At 32.1% G+C, this 20,743-nt stretch overlaps 1 protein-coding gene across 1 annotated transcript in view; it reads right to left on the bottom strand.

Annotated features, from left to right (window-relative positions):
* Nucleotides 1-14,932: 14,932 nt before the first annotated feature.
* The window catches only part of LOC111698406 (uncharacterized), a 54,911-nt gene continuing 49,100 nt past the window's right edge, over nt 14,933-20,743 (bottom strand). The window contains exons 26-28 of the mRNA XM_023468740.1: nt 20,536-20,616; nt 16,228-16,666; nt 14,933-15,656 (exon numbers count right to left, since the gene is read on the bottom strand). Coding sequence (XP_023324508.1) covers nt 15,605-15,656; nt 16,228-16,666; nt 20,536-20,616 — 572 coding nt within the window. The 3' untranslated portion in view covers nt 14,933-15,604. The remainder of the gene's footprint in view (nt 15,657-16,227; nt 16,667-20,535; nt 20,617-20,743) is intronic.

The raw sequence follows: 20,743 nt of genomic DNA, 5'->3' as shown, positions 1-20,743 counted from the left end.
GGGAGGTAGGTAGGGAGGTAGGGAGGTGGAGGTAGGAAGGTAGGGAGGGAGGGAAGTAGGGAGTAGGGAGGTAGGGAGGTAGGGAGGTCGGGAAGTAGGGAGTAGGGAGGTAGGGAAGTAGGGAGGTAGGGAGGTAGGGAGAAGAGAAAAGGAGGTAAGGAGTAGGGAGGATGGATGGGGGGGGGATATTTATAATCAAACATTCAAAAAATTTCCCATTCCTGTAAATAATTCAAAAATAGGTTGAAATGTCAGTTTCTTTCCTTGATTAACAAAAACCGTGGAACAAATTTCAAGTTTAAATTAGAATTTAACGCTGTAACTCAGAGATAAAAATATATGTGTAAATGACATTAAGATCAGTTTTTTCCATTTTTAAGAACAAAATAAACCTAAAAACTATGGAGAACATTCCCGTGGTTCTACCGAGTTCCCCAATCAAAATTTAAGGCATTTCGGTCAAGGGGTTCATGAGTTATGATTGGACATACAAACAGACAAACAGAGATTACTACTTTATATAAAGAGATTAGCGCACAACTACTCTGAAAGGTTAGAGTTAGAAACTTTTGAATCTACATCACCTGAACTTGATATTAATGGTTAAAACTTGTAATTAAAAATGATGGAATCGAAGATTATGTAGACATCTAGGGATGAAATATATAATCTGTAAAGAACAGCTGCTGATCTCACAATCTGCAGAGTTACCTACAGGCTGTCCCAATAAACATGGGAATTAAATGAGGACTACTATATCGTCTTTGTTCCAACTGGGATTATTTCGTAAATATAACTTTGTAGAATCACATTTAACACCAGAAACTAGAAGTCTCGGGTTTTCCAAAATGTGGTCTACAATTTGTTTACCTTCAAGATTGACGGCGATATTAGGAAATTTGTCCAGATTCCAGTTAATCAAAAATCAACAAAACTTTTAAAATGTTTAATATCTCCGTCAATTTTAAAGATACAAAGAAGGTAGACCCCATTTTGGAAAGCTTATTAGACGTTGAATCTTTTTTTGATGCGCTTTATTTTATTTATTCATTATTGGAAATCAAAGACGATTTTTATTGGGACACCCTATTTAAAACTTAGCTAAATCTGACGAACAAGAACAAAGGACAAAAGTTACGACTTAAATATATTTGCTAATCATCCTTAGCATAATCATGTTATTTATTCTATTTAATTAGATCTAACTACCTTGTAAAAGATGTCTAGTTGATGGGCGGGTAATATACATTTGAATCTCTGACATCTTGGCCAGGGTATGGTGTAATCAACTAAAGATTATAAAACATTTAAAGCATCAATTTAATTTTCACTTTTCATGAAGATACATTTGTTGTCCTCGAACCACCTGATATTCTTTCATGAACCCATTTAATACTGTAGGATTGAAACTGAAACGAAAGGCACAAAAAGGCTACTTTCTCATTTTTCTAAAATAATTTTTCCCCATAAAATTGTCAGGGGCGTATAATGTATATAGGAATTTGTCAAGGGGGGGGGGGCGGGGCATAATTTTCTTTCTTTTTATCCAAGGGGGGGGGGTGAGCCCAANTCCCCCCCCGTTGTACACCTCTGAATTTGTCCTAAATTCAATTAATATCTTTGTCAACTGTTATTAGATAAAAAAGAAGACATTTTTATTTGATACATTTTTTCCTCTTTTATTAGCTTTTGGAGAACAATGGCGGTTTTTTTCAAGCTGTCTCACAATGGGAATATTTTTGGATAACGCAGTTTATAACTAGCGATATTTAGAGGATATATTTACATAAATATATTTGTATGTATTGCATAAAGCACAATATGCACACGTATCTCAGGGCTTATTGTACTCGGCATACTTCCAATATTTGAGTATAGTACTTCTACACTAGAAACCTCCAGGGTATTCTTATGTTTTATTTGTCTTTTGTCTTTGTTTTCTACAGTTGCAAATCATTGGAAATTATAGGTATAAGTAGATAGCGAGGCTAACGAGGTAGAGGTTTTTTGTCCACCATGAGCCCTGAATTTTAAACTGCGAGTCACAGAATTTACTCCCCGGGCGCCGCAGTCACACATTTTTCCCCTGGGCAAATTTGAATCCGCCTGTTTTATATTTTACTTTGGTGGCTTGACAAACTAAAAAACAGAGAATATTTCCTAACAGTACAAACCAGAAATGCGGGGTGAGTACGCCTTTCCTAAGCTACAAATGAACATACGAATTTATCGTGACGAATTAGAGATCGTGTTTGTTAAATTTTGTTAAAAATTTTAATTCCTCATTTTAAAAGTCATAATAAAATTATGTCTTCAGAGTTCATTTAATGAAAACGGAAAAAGGCTGCAATGATGTGTCTGTAATGTCTCGTTTGTATACAAGAATTTTCTTTTTATACTAAGTACAACCGTATGCAATCAAAACGTAAAAAAACTAATTTTAAACTCTAGCAGACGAAAATCCTACGGATTACAATTTTCTCATAATGTTTTAATTAATAAATTAATAATTTATTGAAACTATGCTTTTAGGGCGCTTCGCACCCATCTTCTTTTTCAACTTTTAATTGTGGCTTTAACTGCAAGCATCTTCTCTTTGTACAGTATAAATTCTTTTTTAAATTTGCGGATTTCATAATATTTTTCGCGCATTTTAAAAATTTTACAAAATTAAATAATTTAAGATAAAAATATTTTAAGATTTCATATTTAAAATCTGATTGACCATAAACCTTACCTGGGGCAACATGAGGTCCCACACAAAATTTGGGCCTGATCGATTCAGCCGTTTTGACGTTTATTGGATACAAACTAACAGACACCCAGACAGGCTAAATTTAAATAGAGAAGACGATCTGAAAATTGTCACTTAATTTCCAGGTGAATTAAGACACCTTGCAGCTGGTGATACCTTACTCCTAACCAGCGATAGGAATAGTTTTGAGAACGGTTTTCATATATTTAAAGTTGTTAGACTTTTAAGAGGCTCCAGACAAATCTGAAATGTGAATCCTATATTAAAATTGCATACTGGACAAGTTTGCTTTTTTACATTATGCAATATTTTTCTTTTGATAAATCGTTTTGAACTTTTTGTTAATATCTTTGACCAGAGTAAAAATTAATCAATTAATTAAAACAAACCTATCAAGAATACAATTTTGCAAATAAATTACTTTTATTGCAAAATAAACTTGAATGTTTTGAAACGGCCTCAATGCTACGCCCATATCTACTCCTAGCCCCAGGATACTTGGTGGTTTAGGTTTTTAGATCATATCATCACACACACTTTATCAAACTCATGCAGTCAGAGAAACTCAGGACAAATGGTATACAAATAAGGAGTCTTAAAGATCGATGATCGGAACCTCACGTTTTCTTTTTATGTATACCATATATCTTTGTGTTGATTTACATCTAATTATAGAAAATGTTAAGATTAAAAGAATCATAAAGTAAATATATGAGATTTTTAATATCAATTTTGTATTATAATATTTAACAAAAATATTTAACTCCATTTATGAAACCTCTGGTTACAAATCCCTTATATTCTATAAAGTATCTGTACGCCCGCTTTAAAATACTGTATACACCATTTAATCAAATACGACTTAGTTCAAATATATGACTAAAGATTACATTTTGGAAAGTTCAGATAGTTACTTACGCCGTTCACCCGCGCTTGGTCGTAAATTACGATCTTTGCAATTTTTCCCGATAAAAACATTTCTGCGGTTCTCTCGAGTTCCCCAATAAAAATTTGACGCAAATTGCTCCAGGGGTTCAGGAGTTATAATCAGACATAGATTTTTGATTAAAAAATACTCAGCTAATGGCAAAAATCTAAAATAGATCATAAAGTAAAATCAGGGAACTAGAAAGAGAAATAATTTTTTTGACATAGAAAGGATACTTTGATTATACTTTATAAAATCAACTAGTTTTTTTTAATCTTTATAAATAATACAGTATGGAAGACGACCAAAAATTACGTATATGTATACTCTTTTCAGATTAGGTTAGGATACATTTTCTATATTCACAGCAAAGTGAACTCTATTTTTGACGGAAGAAAATATACTCAACAAGAAATTGTTAAAAAATCGACAACGAAAACAAGAAAATAATCATCATAGAAAAATAGTTTAGCTCTCAACTATGATATGCAGACTCCTGTATAAAGGTAAAAACATATTTAAGAATGATTTAACAGATTCTTTTAAAAAATGAAGATTTTAAAATAACACTTAGGTCTGTATTTAAGTTAATAGATACGAGCTGAAACTTTGAAAGTAGAGCTGGTCATGCGGAAATTTTTATTTTTAAAACACGATTCAGAACTTTTCCTCCATTTTAACCTCTATCTAGCTTAACACTTTACTTGCTGGTGGATTTACTTTACAAAGAACAGCCACAAACTCAAATCTTCTGATCCCAATATCTGTGAAACCAGATGGTGCAAACCTTTGATATTCAAACTTATATCATTTTATCTATAAGTATTAATAGTTTGAAATATCTAAGGTCTACGACATTGGGTTACAAAGATATAGAGATTAGGAAATCAGACTTTGTGGCAAAAACTCAACTCCTTTAGACTGCTTCAACAAACTCGGTGGAGTTTAAAACTAAGATGCCAAGTGCCAACCAAATAGGAGTGTTCTCATGTCTACTTCAGGCACCTCAGGCCAGAAAGGATATGGTTTCATCAACCATGTGGAGTGTGGACTACTTACAGCATGATAAATTCAACCATCAAGGGGTAATATGGATCATATGTGAAGTTTTTCCCCAGAATACCTAGTCTCCTGAAATCCTCTAAAACCAATATTATACACAAGTCAGATATCTTTTCTACAAATAAAGTGCAGATGTTTGAGAACAGCAAGGCCCTCTCAAGGGTTTATTGGCTGGTTATGAAGTAAGTATTAATCCTAGTATTCTTTGGTGGGCTTAGATACTGTGAGTCGATGAATCTTGTTTAGGAGAGGTTTAGCAGCATCAAGATTTTTACCTTCCACTCATTCCGTCAATATTCTGTATCTGCTGCAGCTGACAATGTTGCGACAGCTCAATGAAAAATAGACTTTTATGGCGGGAAAAGTGTATCAATGCCACAGAAATGCATTTCCACAAGTAAAAAAGTCCTTAACAACAAGGCTGGTCTCCTAAAACCGGAGACTGTGACTTCAAGTAGTCCAACAGCTTTCACTAGTGCAGCAGTTTTTCAGATCCAATAGTTTTTTAGTCCCAGCAGTTCCTTCAATTTCAGCAGCTTCCTCAGTCCCAGCTGGTCCAACAGCTTTTTCACTTCCAGCAGCTTCTTCCCTTGCAGAAGCTTCGTCACTTCCAGCAGCTTTTTCTCATCCAACAGCTTTTTCACTTCCAGCAGCTTCTTCCTTTCCAGAAGCTTCTTCACTTCCAGCAGCTTTTTCTCATCCACCAGCTTTTTCTCATCCACCAGCTTTTTCTCATCCACCAGCTTTTTTCTCATCCACCAGCTTTTTCTCATCCACCAGCTTTTTCTCATCCACCAGCTTTTTCTCATCCACCAGCTTTTTCTCATCCACCAGCTTTTTCTCATCCAGCTGCTTTTTCTCATCCAGCTGCTTTTTCTCATCCACCAGCTTTTTCTCATCCAGCTGCTTTTTCTCATCCAGCTGCTTTTTCTCATCCACCAGCTTTTTCTCATCCAGCTGCTTTTTTACTACGCTCTGGTTAGAAATCACATCAAAAAAGTCTCGAATCCTGGGAATATAAGGGTTTAAGGATATGTTTACAAAAGGTGAAACTTCAGAGACAAATCTATATAATTTATTCAGACTGTTTAATCAAGAGAAAAAATAGAAATATTCTGAGGAAACATTTTGAAAAGTGTTGTTTTTAAAGCTTTCAACCCTTCAAAACTGTATGTAGTTAAACTTTGCAATATTTTTATCCTGAAAAAATGGGAAAACGAATCAAAAACCATTGTTTTTATGCGCTTGTTTTTCTATATTCTCAAGGTCAAAATTTTATATAGAAAAAAAGTGTTTCAAATAAAACGAACCTTAACGATTTACGATTAACGACACTACCTTTGACATACCAAACTAGATGACAGTTGAAGTTATCGTTAGGAATATTAAAGATCTCAAATAACAGGTTTGACATATATATGGGTTTAACGATTAGATTTTGAGGCAAAAGCAATTAGTTATTTCATAGATATTAGAACCAAATTAACAGTTTTTAAATCCCAAGTCACATAGGCTCAGACGAATTGACAACTATAAGTTTAGAACAGAGAGAAAGATATCTGGGGAAGGGTGTTCATGCCTGTATTTGTTCACTACGAGAAAATGTAATTTCCAAATTTTGGTCTTTCTACGTTATAACTTATATTCAATTATATATTTTGATATTTTTGTCCCAGTTATTACTTTTTACACAAAAAAATTAAATATTTTAAATTCATTAAGTATATAATTAAAAAGCAAGACGATTTTATTATTATCTTTAAATAATTCTAACTTTATAGACCCTTGCAATATGTTATGGTTTCTTAGTTTCAAGGTTCCGGTTGGATAATCACGGCCTCTGCAGTTTACATTAACCCCTCCCACTTCTTGATTTTTTCTATACTTTATCTAGTTAATCACTTAATATATGCGCAGTGTACGAGTTAAACCTTTTTCCTCCACTACAAGCCTCAAGGATAATTATATATATAGACAGAAATAATTGATATCTTGCCTCCTAGACTCAATATTTATATACTATGCACAACGGTTTATTAAAAGTATAAACCAATATTTATATACTCTGCACACTGGTTTATTCAAAAACTTAACCAATATTTATATACTCTGCACACTGGTTTATTTAGGAGTATAAACCAATATTTATATACCCTGCACACTGGTTTATTTAGGAGTATAAACCAATATTTATATACCCTGCACAACGGTTTATTTAGGAGTATAAACCAATATTAATATACCCTGCACAACGGTTTATTTAGGAAACTAAATCAATATTTATATACTCTGCACACTGGTTTATTTAGGAGACTAAACCAATATTTATATACTCTGCACACTGGTTTATTCAGGAGACTTCACCAATATTTATATACCCTGCACACTGGTTTATTCAGGAGACTTAACCAATATTTATATACTCAGCACACTGGTTTATTTAGTAGACTTCAACAATATTTATATACCCTGCACACTGGTTTATTCAGGAGACTTAACCAATATTTATATACTCTGCACACTGGTTTATTTAGGAGACTAAACCAATATTTATATACCCTACACACTGGTTTATTCAGGAGACTTCACTAAACCAATTTTTATATACCCTGAACACAGGTTTATTCAGGAGACTTCACTTAACCAATATTAATATACCTTGCACACTGGTTTATTCAGGAGACTAAACCAATATTTATATACCCTACACACTGGTTTATTCAGGAGACTTCACTAAACCAATTTTTATATACTCTACACACTGGTTTATTCAGGAGACTTCACTTAACCAATATTTATGTACCCTGCACACTGTTTTATTCAGGAGACTTAACCAATATTTATATACCCTGCACACTGGTTTATTCAGGAGACTTCACTTAACCAATATTTATATACCCTGCACACTGGTTTATTCAGGAGACTTAGCCAATATTCATATACCCTGCTCAACGGTTTGTTTAGGAGACTAAATCAATATTTATATGCTCTGCATACTGGTTTATTTAGGAGACTAAACCAATATTTATATACTCTGCACACAGGTTTATTTAGGAGACTTAACCAATATTTATATACTCTGCACACTAGTTTATTCAGGAGACTTACTAAACCAATATTTATATACTCTGCACACTGATTTATTCAGGAGACTTAACCAATATTTATATACCCTGCACATTGCAGTTTATTCAGGAGATTTCACTAAACCAATATTTAAATACCCTGCACACTGGTTTATTTGGGAGAATAAACCAAGATACATATACTCTCCAAACTGGTTTATTCATTAGACTAAACCAAGATACATATACCCTGCAAACTGGTTTATTCTTAGACTAAACCAAGATACATATACCCTGCAAACTGGTTTATTCTTAGATTAAACCAAGATACATATACCCTGCAAACTGGTTTATTCATTAGACTAAACCAAGATACATATACCCTGCAAACTGGTTTATTCAGGAGACTAAACCAAGATACATAAATACAAAAATAACGTCGTTTTTCTGACTCGAAAAGTGTTTATTTCTGTAATTTTCCATCGTTTCTAATACGAAGAAATGTTCACCACTTTTGCAGAGAAGGCACAAATAAAATGAACAGTTTAAGAAACCAAAAACAAACAAAAATTATCTCTTAAACTTTTACAGCATTAGATTATCAATACATACACCATAGAGTAAAGACTGCGTTAAAGTAATTTTGAAATAAATATTTTTATGTAAAAATATAATGTTTAAACAAATATTCCTCCATTTTTGTGTTGCAGTTTTTTTTGCATTTCAAAAATGATCTTTATTTATGCGTTACTCCCAGAACAGGTGTTATTCAATAACTAATGTTTGATTGCTATCTTGTGAAATCCAGCTTTGCCTGGACATCAACACAATTTTTAAACCAAACAAAAAACCTTCCCCTGGTTCTAACAAGTTATCCAAAATTTGAGGCAATTCGGGATCTCTGAGTTATGATTGGACACAATCAAACAGAGATTGCTATCTCTATATAATGAAGCTATATAATATGTTAGTTTTAGTTGGCCAAACGGCTGGATCGAATTGTTGACATTTTTTAAAGATACCATTGAGTACCCCGGAGATAACAGGCGGAAATTTTTTTCTTTTTAAATTCGAAATTTTTTTCAAAGGCCAACGCCGGCGGCCACTTTAGCTAGTTTTATATGTACAGATAACAAGAATCGTATTGTTTTAGAAAACACAACTAATTGTATAATTTATGCTAGGATTGAATATCGTCTTCATATTTTCCAAGATTGGATTAATCTTGGAACTCGAGAAATATCAAGATTGTATAATAAGGTTGGTTACTTTCGATGAGCACCACTGTACGGAAAATTTCGTCTCCTAAGTTTAGATTGATAAAACCTCATATGACGTCACTTTCGTCCAGAGACATAATTAAAGGTTTTTATCTATCAATCTTATGATTTAGGAGACGACATTTTCCGTACATTGGAGCGCATTGAGAGTAATCAACCTTATTATACAACCTTGAGAAGTAAACATTGAAAATGACTGGCGTTTCTTAAAGCTCAATGGAGCTTTTTGTGTAGAAAATAAAACCAACTAAACTTGATATTTGATGGCTAGCTAGACATTAAGGGTGTATGAAAAAATTACTTTAAAAAATTGAATAAGAAGTATCTTTGTAAATGACATTGGCAGTTGGACACTTAAATTTGATGAATTTAAATTTGTGCGAAATTCTGGTGTAATTATTACATCTTTTAATGAACAAAAACCATATTTTGTTTTGAATTTGCTGAGACTAGAGAAATTAGATTATGATTGTTTTAAAAAAATGATAATTTTAGTGAATAATCAAAGAGGATAGAATATATATTAGAGTGGTATTAACCAGAAAAAAGTGTAAAACGGCCTCTAATAGTCCCTGAACATAAGAAAATATACGCTCCAAACCCTCATCTTCTCTGCATAATAATATCTATATAATGAAAAATGCATTTCTTGATAATCAAGCCAGCAGTAACTGCATGGACTGCATGTAGGTCTTCTTTTCACGCAATTTCAAATAAATATAATTTTTTAATACCTTTCCACTGACGGCGTATGAGTTATTTTTTCAAAAGGGGTTAGGGGAGGGATTGTCTTTTTAGTTGTTATCTTTCGGGATAGGGCATTCTGATTGCTGCGGATCCGTTCCTTTACCCCCTTAAGGGAACCGTAGCCGCCACTTTATCAGCTGAGGTAGCCGCAACTTTATCAGCTGAGGTAGCCGCTACTTTATCAGCTGACGTAGCCGCCACTTTATCAGCTGAGGGCTTAGCCTTCCTCCTTGTAATGTTGATATGCCCATAAGTCTGGACTCTGGAGGGGTAAGTAAGGTATCGTCTTACTTATTAATACTGCCGTTGCACAGCTCAAAAATATTCTCTATTTTACCACAATCTTTTAAATCAAATTTAAATCTACGTCACGTTCAATTTTTGAATCAGACTAATAAAATATTTTTGTTCACGAAAGCAATATTTTTCCTATACGTTGGCGAATAAATAATCTTGCCAACAATTATTTCAGCTGATTGTTTTGTTTCAGATTTTTTATGATTCTAATACATTCTCCTCCAGATAAAGCAAGGCAGCAGCTGGGTAAAATGTTGCAAATATATATACAGGAATATTTCCAATTAGGCAAAACTGCCTTTTTTATGACTTTACATTCGTAGTTTAAATCTAAAAAATAACATTTAGTAAAACTAAAGTGAGCCCCCAAAAAAATTATCGTATTTTTGAATCCGTTTTATGCATTTAATTTAAAGTTTAAACTGAGAAAAATTGTTCTTACATAACTGAACAAATTATTTGTTGAAAGAGTCAAAAACATTTGCTTTGACGACATTTTGCTATTGCGGACCCAAGGACTTCTTGCTTTATAAAATTCAAATTGAGAACAGCCATAATTCTGATCAGTTTATGATCAAGGGTTACCCTCAACGAGGTTACAGAGGAAGTACGCTAATGCTTTAAAAGTTGTACAGGTTGTGTGCTCCACTCTCTCAAAGATCAATCTGTATACTGCAGTACGTGGGGGCATTTCAGAAAATAGTTTCTTTTGCTTTAACAGAAATTGGTTTACAATACAAAAAACTTAATGGGACTGTAAACATTTAATTTAAATTGATCTTTTCCGTTTATAGAGAGGCACGTAAAAATACCTGTAAAAGCTATGCCAGGAATGCATGATATCCATAATTTTCTCTTTGAAAAAGATTGGTATAACTGTGGTTTCTCTGGAAAGTGACTTGCGGAGTTTATACATTTGAAACAATGGAGGAAATGTTCAGAATTAAACACCTTTTGATCTACACAAACGGCTATATCTTCCATATTATTGATCACTAAGGAGTATCATTGTGAATAATATTGGTCTGCACCTTAAACTCAGGGCTGTGTAGATCTCGGTAATGTACTACTAAAGAATAGATGCCTATTTTATATTACACTTTAAAGGAAAACTTGAACCGACAGAAAACTGATAAATATCGAAAAATCTTACTAAAAAGTGGTATAACATTTTTCTTCATAAATCGTTATACAAATTTAGTGACTTTATTTCTAGGACTTTTTCAGGAAAAAAGTCTCAGGAATCTAAAACCTAGGACTTTATTTCCAGTTACATTTTGTTTTAGGACTTCAGAAAATGGGGACTTTTTTACCTAAGTTTTTATTTCCAGGTTTTTTTTCAGAAGCTTTTTTCCTGTGACATATATTCCAACCTGAATGCTTGACTATTATAAAACAAAAGCCATACAGATACTATGGATTAAAAAATTGTAAGAAAGCCCCCCCCCCCTCTTTTCAGAATTAAAAACTAATCCAATTTAAATTAGTTGAATTTAAAATTACAAGCGGCATTATTTTTCAATTTATATCAAGGAAATGTTTTGAATTGGTTCACTTTATTAGGGTAATGTTGAGTTGAATTGGTTCACTTTATTAGGGTAATGTTGAGTTGAATTGGTTCACTTTATTAGGGAAATGTTGAGTTGAATTGGTTCACTTTATTAGGGTAATGTTGAGTTGAATTGGTTCACTTTATTAGGGTAATGTTGAGTTGAATTGGTTCACTTTATTAGGGAAATGTTGAGTTGAATTGGTTCACTTTATTACGGAATGTTGAGTTGAATTGGTTCACTTTATTAGGGAAATGTTGAGTTGAATTGGTTCACTTTATTAGGGAAATGTTGAGTTGAATTGGTTCACTTTATGAGGGAAATGCTGAGTTGAATTGGTTCACTTTATTAGGAAAATGTTGAGTTGAATTGGTTCACTTTATTAGGAAAATCTTGAGTTGNATGTTGAGTTGAATTGGTTAACTTTATTAGGGAAATGTTGAGTTGAATTGGTTCACTTTATTAGGGAAATGTTGAGTTGAATTGGTTCACTTTATTAGGAAAATGTTGAGTTGAATTGGTTCACTTTATTAGGAAAATGTTGAGTTAAATTGGTTCACTTTATTAGGGAAATGTTGAGTTGAATTGGTTCATTTTATTAGGGAAATGTTGAGTTGAATTGGTTCACTTTATTAGGGAAATGTTGAGTTGAGTTGGTTCACTTTATTAAGGAAATGTTGAGTTGAATTGGTTCACTTTATTAGGGAAATGTTGAGTTGAATTGATCACTTTATTAGGAAAATGTTGAGTTGAATTGGTTCACTTTATTAGGGAAATGTTGAGTTGAATTGGTTCACTTTATTAGGGAAAACTTCTGACAAAGCTGGGTCTCCAATCTAGATTACTTTACAACTATTTCTTATCTTTTTTAATATTTCCAAATTTATGTTTTTATAAATTGCCAATAAATGCAATAAAGGAAATAACGATAAATGTTAGAGAAAAAAACCTTCTCATAAACTTATAGCAAATCAATAGCATTTTTAGTTTTCTTCAAAGTATAATTTGTATTTTCTTTCATACATACGGTGATATGTACAGTGATATGTACGGTGATATGTACGGTGATATGTACGGTGATATGTACGGTGATATATACGGTGATATGTACGGTGATATGTACGGTGATATGTACGGTGATATGTACGGTGATAACCAGAAAACTCTGAAATAGGAAGACGACTTTATCGCCATACTTGTGTTTTTTAGGTTGTTACTAAGCAAAAAGTTTTACCAGACACTTATTAAATCACTTGTTAAGTGAAATTTGTCTGTGTTCACTGTGCACTTGCTGTGTCCCAAGCTCATTGGACTATTTAAACTCATCAACTTGAGTCTATAAATCGTCTTCCTTTTACAGAGTTTTCTGGTTATCACTGTAATATTTGAATACAAAGCAAAAAAAAATATCTTTCAAATGTCAGCTTTATGTAGAAAATAAAACATTGTGAATGTTTTTTCCTTTAAATTATTTGAACTGAAGAGAGCAGCTGCAGCCTGCAGGTTAGAATTCCAGATGAAAGTGGGATGATTAATTGATATAAAGATATTCTCCTGATGTGTCAGAGAAAAGTTTAATTTCACATTTTAAAATAAAATGAAATATATTTCATTATTTTAATCTGGACAAAAATATATATCAAATGTACTTCCTGTTCAAAGCACTATAATTCTTGATATCGTGTTTATACCTACTCAAATACCCACAAAGATGGAGATTATTTTTAATGAGACTCTGGAAAAAATTAGATGAATTAGATAAATAAATAAAACCAATGTTTCAGGTCACCTATTTTTTAAAAAAAATTTGTAGTTTTACATACAAGGCGTCCCACGAAACATGTCAGTTGGTGAATAGTTTAGAAAGTTGTTTAATACCAAAGACAGTAATAAAAATACTATATAGGAATCATATTATAGTAAAATTAACTTCAATGTAAAATATATTCGATGTTTTAAACGAAATTAACTGCAAACAGCCTTTAATATCTAATACAGTGTAGGGAAGACGACATTCAATACTATTTACCAACTGTCATGTTTTTTGTGAGACACCCTGTATTTTAAAAATGTTATTTTACAATAATAATTTGTCAAAAGAAGTGGTCAAGGAGTCATTGTTGCTTATATATGGGCATTCCGATTAACATGGGATCTATTTAATGACTTTTTTCAAAAAGACTTTGTCCTCCAGTTTATAATATCATTTAATTGAATATATTTCAGCATTCTAAAGTTTTCATAATATTACAAAGTGTCAAGGAGCTTATACGGTATCTGTCATTAATCAGGATTAAATTACATGAAGGCAAATACTTTTAACTTAAAACTTGCTGTTCATCTAATCACAAATTATTGTCTCAAAATTAATCTTAATAATAGATTTAAACTTTATTTTTACTCAGAATATTCTTCATTTTATACATTTTAATTTTTTAGATTTGGACATTTTGTACTGGAAGTTGAGCAGATTAATCATTAACAAAAAGTATAACTACAATAAATACTATATTTGTTGGACTTATTTTTAACCAATTCTTCTCCATGCTTTTAATTACACTTAACAGGACTATAGATGTCATTTTTAATGACTTTCTAATTATAGAGTTGCATGTCTGATTCAAAGAAGTACTGATTAAACAGTAGACCAAGAAAATATGATGAAGCAACCCCTCTTATTTTTAATTTTTTTATTGCAATTTTCTTATAAAGTATTTTGAGGATTTACGCAGAAGAAAAGAAAGAAGGAATTAAATTCTTCTTTAAAAAAAATTTTTGTTGTAAATCAGACTTGCCACTCATGAATGGAGAGTCACTCAAAATTACACCTTCAGGCCCTTTAAAAATCAAAGGGAGTGTCTGCCTTGGAACCCCTTTCATTCAGATCACGCACTAATAAAGAACCGAATATTTTTTTTCCTAACAGTGTTTCTATGATGTGTAACTGATGAATGCAAGCCACCAACTTTTTCTAAGGTGTCTCTTTTATTACATAATAAATTACAAATCTATGTTTGCTTTTTTTCAACAAAAACAAAGAAAAAGCAGTTTGGATTTTTCAACCGAACTGCTTCTAAAATTCATATTTTATGACAGGTTATCTCAAAGAAATTTAACAATTCCATATGTTATGCTATAACTTTCTTTTGAAATACATATTACTAAAACCACTTTACCCTGTGGTAAAATAAAATTACCATTTTCAGAAAAATCAGTTTCAAACGGAAGATATTTTTAACTCAATAATATTAAATAATATTTATCTTTTATTTTGGCAACTTTTAACAAACGCAAAGAGAATTCTCAAAATATTCAAATTGATTTTTTATTAAGATACTGGATAGGAAAAAAACAGTTCTCTACTTGTGTCCAAGAAAATGAACACCTCCTTGCAAGCCACTCCCTTTAAGGGACAGAATCAGATGCGTAACTTTATTATAGATAGTCAATAACTAAAATAGTAACTACAGGGTTGCTCACAAAAGACAAGACTGCAAAGACGACCTGAAACACTTTAAATAAGATGATTCCAAGGTTTAATGAAGTCTTCTACTTGGAACACAATCTTTTACTTGCTTATTAAATGATTTTGCAAAGAAAGTAACCAATTTACAATCATAAACATAAGGAAACAGACAATATAAATCTCATACAATCGTATCTGAAGTCTCATCCTTTGTTGTGAGTAACCCTGTATATATACGTACATTATTAGGTTTTAAATCAAACTCCAAGAATGAGTTTATTAAATATTTTGTAGGGGGCAGCTTGTAATATTTGACAGAAAATATACAGAAATCTTTATGAAGAATCTTAAGAAAAGGCATAATTTAATATCACTTCATACACATCATGTATCATAAATATATAAATAGATAAATAGATAAGGAATTCAACTTCAACTTTTCTCTAATCAGTCTTTAAGATGGTTGAGAACAATTGCACTTCATGCACCTCCTCTCAACCTCTTCCCTTAAAAATACTGTTTTATTTGTTTACTCCGACGTTGGGATAACCCAAGGAAAAACATTAAAAGTGGTGTGCAGATTAAATAAAGAATTTTAGAAAATTTAAATTATTAGCCTTAGAGGGCGCTTCGCGCCCATCTTCTAAATTAATTGTGAACATGTTCTCTTTGTGTACATCGTAAAACAAAACAAAAATAATTCGCGGATTTTCACAAAAAATTTCGTGGATTTTCAAAATTTTAATGAAGATCGAATTTTGATGGAGACAAATATTTGAAATTTTGATCATTCATAAACCTTCCCTGGGGTCCCTAGATGTCCCACAAAAAATTTGGGCCCGATTGGTTCAGCCGTTTTGACGTTTATTGGATACAAACAAACAGACAGACAAACAAACAAACAAACAGACAGACAAGCCAAATTTATATATAGATTTCACACAGTGTTAATTCTTGCAATAATACTAACCCCACGCCACTTAAGTAGTTCTTTCCAAAAAAGAAGGATTTAATCAAAGGAAGATCTTGAATTTAAAATATTATACTATTTGCATGTGAGCCAACTGTAAACACTACCTTTCATTTTCTTGTGTCAGATTCCCATCCAAGTTTGTAAATGGATCTATATTGCTCAAAGATATAAGTTCATGTGGTTCATAATTTTCTTCAAAATTTATAATATGGTGGGACACATTGTTTAGTGTGATTTTATCACTGTTTATTTGCTTTTCAATAATCCATTGCCCAGCGCTCTGCTCATCTACAGTAGTCTGGGTCTCACTATCACTTTGCAACGAGAAATTGTACTGACTATTCCCTTTTGTCTGTCCGAAAGGTAAAATTTCTGTGTCTGGAGATGAGATTAGACTGATCCCAAAGCAAGATATTCCCCTACCCCTTTTCCTGTTTTGCTTAAGGTTTGGATCCATCCGCCTGGGTTTGTCTGGAAGAAATCCTAAACTTCTTCTTCTCAATCTTTTTCTTCTTCTTGCCATTATTGTTTGGAACCTCGATACTATAACATAGAGATCAGATTGAAAAAGACTCCAAATAGTGCAGACAAGGCAAACTTTTTTTCAATAGATTAATTTCTGGAACTACTGTACATTATGCTTTAAAGGGAATAAATGGCATTTGATGGTTTTTTTTGTTTAAAAATACAATATTGTAGAAAAAGAATTTCAGACCAATAATGTTTCTTAACAAACTTATGAGTGAATACTAAGTATAGTATCTCCAGGTTGGAAAATGCTGCAGAACATTTTGAATCAAGTTTTTACTTTCACTCAACAATTATTCAACATATGGATTCAGTATTGGTCTGAAATAAATCCTTATTACTTGATTCGCAATACTAAGTTTTCATGTAAACAACCTCTGTTTGCTAGTAACTCCCTTTAAAACACTATCTCTGAAAATGTAGACGGTAAAGATAAGATTTCTCCTTCACCAACTGAAAAAAATAAGCTGTGGCTTGAAAGTAAATTCACTCCTAGTAAACTGAGATATTTTCACTCCCAGGAGATAAATCTTGAGATACTTGAAAACTTTACAAAATAATTTCTTGGAGAAATTTTAAAAAGTATTAAAAAATATATTGTTAAGCAAAAAAATACAATAAGATCTAAAGTAGGCCTGATACAAAAGTTATCGACCTTAACAAAACCCGGGATATAATCTCAGTGAGATTTCTTGATAGAGGATAGAGAAGAAATATATTCATTGTTTTACTTGATCCCAACACCAACATCACAGATAAATATTCATGCTTCTCCACCCATGAAAGTTATGTAAGAAAAACATGCATAAGTCATAAATCTAATGTTGGTTTCAGGGCAATTTAAACTTGAGGACATTTCTCATGGATCTTCTTGTATATATTACAAGGAAGATACATCAGAAACCTCCAAAATAATATGCACAAAATACTTTACAGGGTTAGGAAAAAATCATCGCATTTTGTTTCAAATGCTGTACTAGTTAAAGCCATCAAAATTACGAGCATTTTGTCCTAAATTGTGGGGAAAAAAGTTAGGGATATTCCAATTTTTTACACAAAACACAAAATGTTAGTCATTTTGAAATGCTTTTGATAAGTGTGATATAATGAGAAAAATGTTATGATCTCTTCTACAATGTAATTTCAAGATGGAATGTAAATGACTCAGAGTTTGTGGCAAAGACTCAGTTCCTTTCTAGGATTTTCTATAAAATCTAGTTTGTCCCTAGATTCTATTTTTTTGGTTCAGAATAATATTGATTAACACTCAAAATTACTTTATTGTTTAGTTTAATATAATTTCTTTGAACCTGAAATTTGTCAAAAAACCTATGCCAAAGTTGGACATGTTTGGGATATGTTTTAAGTACTTCTTCCTTATATCTTAGAACCTGATGCCGTTTACCTTTTATATTACATTTGAAAATTAGAGTTTGTTTCAAACTTGCAAACCATTTAATTCCATAAAAATTGATTAGATTTGTGTATACTTAGACCTGAGATATTTGAATATAAAATTAAAAATTAAACTTGACATAACTTCTGCAAATCAAGTTTAACAAAATCATACAATGTTTGATGTATATAATTTTCACATGCATGGGATTTTTCATGTTGTGAAATTTTTGTTTTGGCATTTTTGAAATGAATTTCTTTACATAATTGCATAATTACATGTTACTTTGTGCAATAATCATAATATTCTTGAGTATTTTCTAATTCTAATTTTATAAAAGTTTACATCACAGTTATATGAAGAGTCCTTTTTAACCTAAAATACAGTGTTATCTAACTACTTACTCTACTGGTGTCGAGGTTGCTTTATTCTGTATCTTGAGTAGTTAAAGTAGAAGGTTTTGTATCGACTCTTCTGTCTCTCCCTTGTCAACCCTCTGCCAAACCCACAATCCTAACTTGGTCCGGAGATTGTAAAACTTGCAACAATCTTCAGATAGTTGGGAGGGACATTTCTCACACACAGTCATATCAAATATAATTTCTTTATACACTCTTAAACTGGGATTTGGTTTTCATACATTGAACAGATGAAATCAGAAAAGTCTTGTTACCAATTCATTAAAGTAAATGTTTGTTCAGTATTTCAAATATTCTTTTCATTTACATCTAAGCCCAGTTTTTAGACATTTGAGAAGCTGAAATGTGCTCTTAACACCATGCACGAGCTTAAAGGAATTGTTTGCCTACTTTAAGATACTCAAAATACCCTAGTTTTTATTTGAAATCTTTATTCAAAGACCGGGTAAAGGAATTGAGTCTTTGGAACAAAATCTAATATTTAAACCTCAATTTCTTTAGAACTCGATGTTGTAAACCTTTAATATTTCAAACCCAAATTATTTTATCTAACAGAATTCTTAGTTTGAAATATCTAAGGTCTGCAACATTTGGTTCCAAAGATATAGTGATTAGAAAATCAGAGTTTGTGGCAAAGACTCAATTCCAAAGTTTGTTTGTTTTGAAACTTTGCATAGATTGGTCCAACAATTTTTTTTTCTGTTTTAAATATAACAAGCAGACATTCCAATTTATAAAAAAACACATTTTTGGCTAAAAGTTTTTATCATTCTGAGTCTCAAAACGTTTTTGGGCTGTAAGATGGAATATAAGTTTCAAAAAATATATTTTGAGTAATTTTACATGAATACGGGGTGACAGGTATATTAAATCTCTTTTTTTCTTGGCTTGATCAATTACTAACTCCAGGAAGTTCAAGGTTGTTAAGTAGGAAGCTTACTCTCGATTCGCTTTATTGTTTGGTAAAAGTCGTCACTAAGGCAATGAAAATTTAAAATCTGCAAACGACGTCACTAATAATGGGGCAGTCTGCCTAGGGAGACGGTTTCAAGGTGCTCCGGCCAGTTTCATGTTGTACTCGTAAACCGTCTCCCTAAGCAAACTGCGCCATAATTGCTTTGAACATAACATTTCCAGTGTATTGGAGCTCATAGAGAGTATGCATTAAACAACCTCGAGGAAGACCCTTTTATGAGTTTTCATGTTTAAATATTCTAAAGGTTGAGAATAAAAGGTTAGGATGGGAGACCTGGGTTCTGCTTCTGGAAGGGATGGTTCCCCATTCTCAGGACATTCTGCTACAATCACAGGATTCCCTTCTGTATTCCAGAATTTACCAGGGGTCACTTGACTATTCTAAACTTTACCCCGGGGACCCTTACAGTGTACCAAAACCGGCTTAGTTCCCAAAAAATAATTCCTAGTCCCTTCAGAGGAGAACACAAATGTGTTTCCACAATACTAAAAGTTGTTGTAAATATAATTTAATGGCATGTATAAAGATTATACGCTATAAGGAATTTTCTAAGCGTGAAGGAAGAAGCGCATGCCTATGTACAATGAAGAACTTAAATATATTTTTACAAATTACAATGCAATCTTGCCAATTATATTGAAATGAGCAATTTGGCCAGTTTACAGTGTAATATTTGACCAGGGGTTCTATGGCTAAGATTCAAAAGATTGAAGATTTTAAATTTAAATAAATTGTAAAAATTTGTTATTTTAATTACAGTACAGCACCATTTTAGTTATTTTTAAAGAGGTTTGAACAATTTCATTTATTACTAAATGAGATATTCTGTCCAAATAAACAAACTTCATTGAGATTCATAAGATTTAAGAGAGGGGTGTTTTCTTTTGTGGAAATTCAGTATTTCAGATTTAAATGAAGTAATCATTGTCTTTGTTTGTTTGTTCTACCAGTCCTTGGTATCTTACAGAGGTTTGCTGTTGAAAGGTTAATTGAAAATAAAAATAGTCCTCGTCTTTGTAAAGAAAAAACTATATTAATGCAGGATAGGAAGTGTAACCCAAAGGTTTATGAAACCCTTTTAAGGTTTCCCTACCGTTTTCTGATTGTACCGTGTACGGAACTAAACCGGAAGAATCTATCTCATCAAAAGAATCATGGATATTTTGGAACACACCTAAAATAAATTTTTCAAAAATCAAATATTTTAAAGACATTAAATTATAAAGAGTAAAATAGTTTAACTTTTTTAACTGTGTATGGACAAAGATGCGTTCACAGAGGGTGGGGGGGGGGGCTATGGG

This window comes from Eurytemora carolleeae, unplaced genomic scaffold (genome assembly GCF_000591075.1).
Source record: "Eurytemora carolleeae unplaced genomic scaffold, Eaff_2.0 scaffold50, whole genome shotgun sequence".
Lineage (NCBI taxonomy): Eukaryota > Metazoa > Arthropoda > Copepoda > Calanoida > Temoridae > Eurytemora > Eurytemora carolleeae.
Note: the sequence above shows the minus strand (reverse complement) of the source record. Positions and strands in the feature narration are given on the sequence as shown.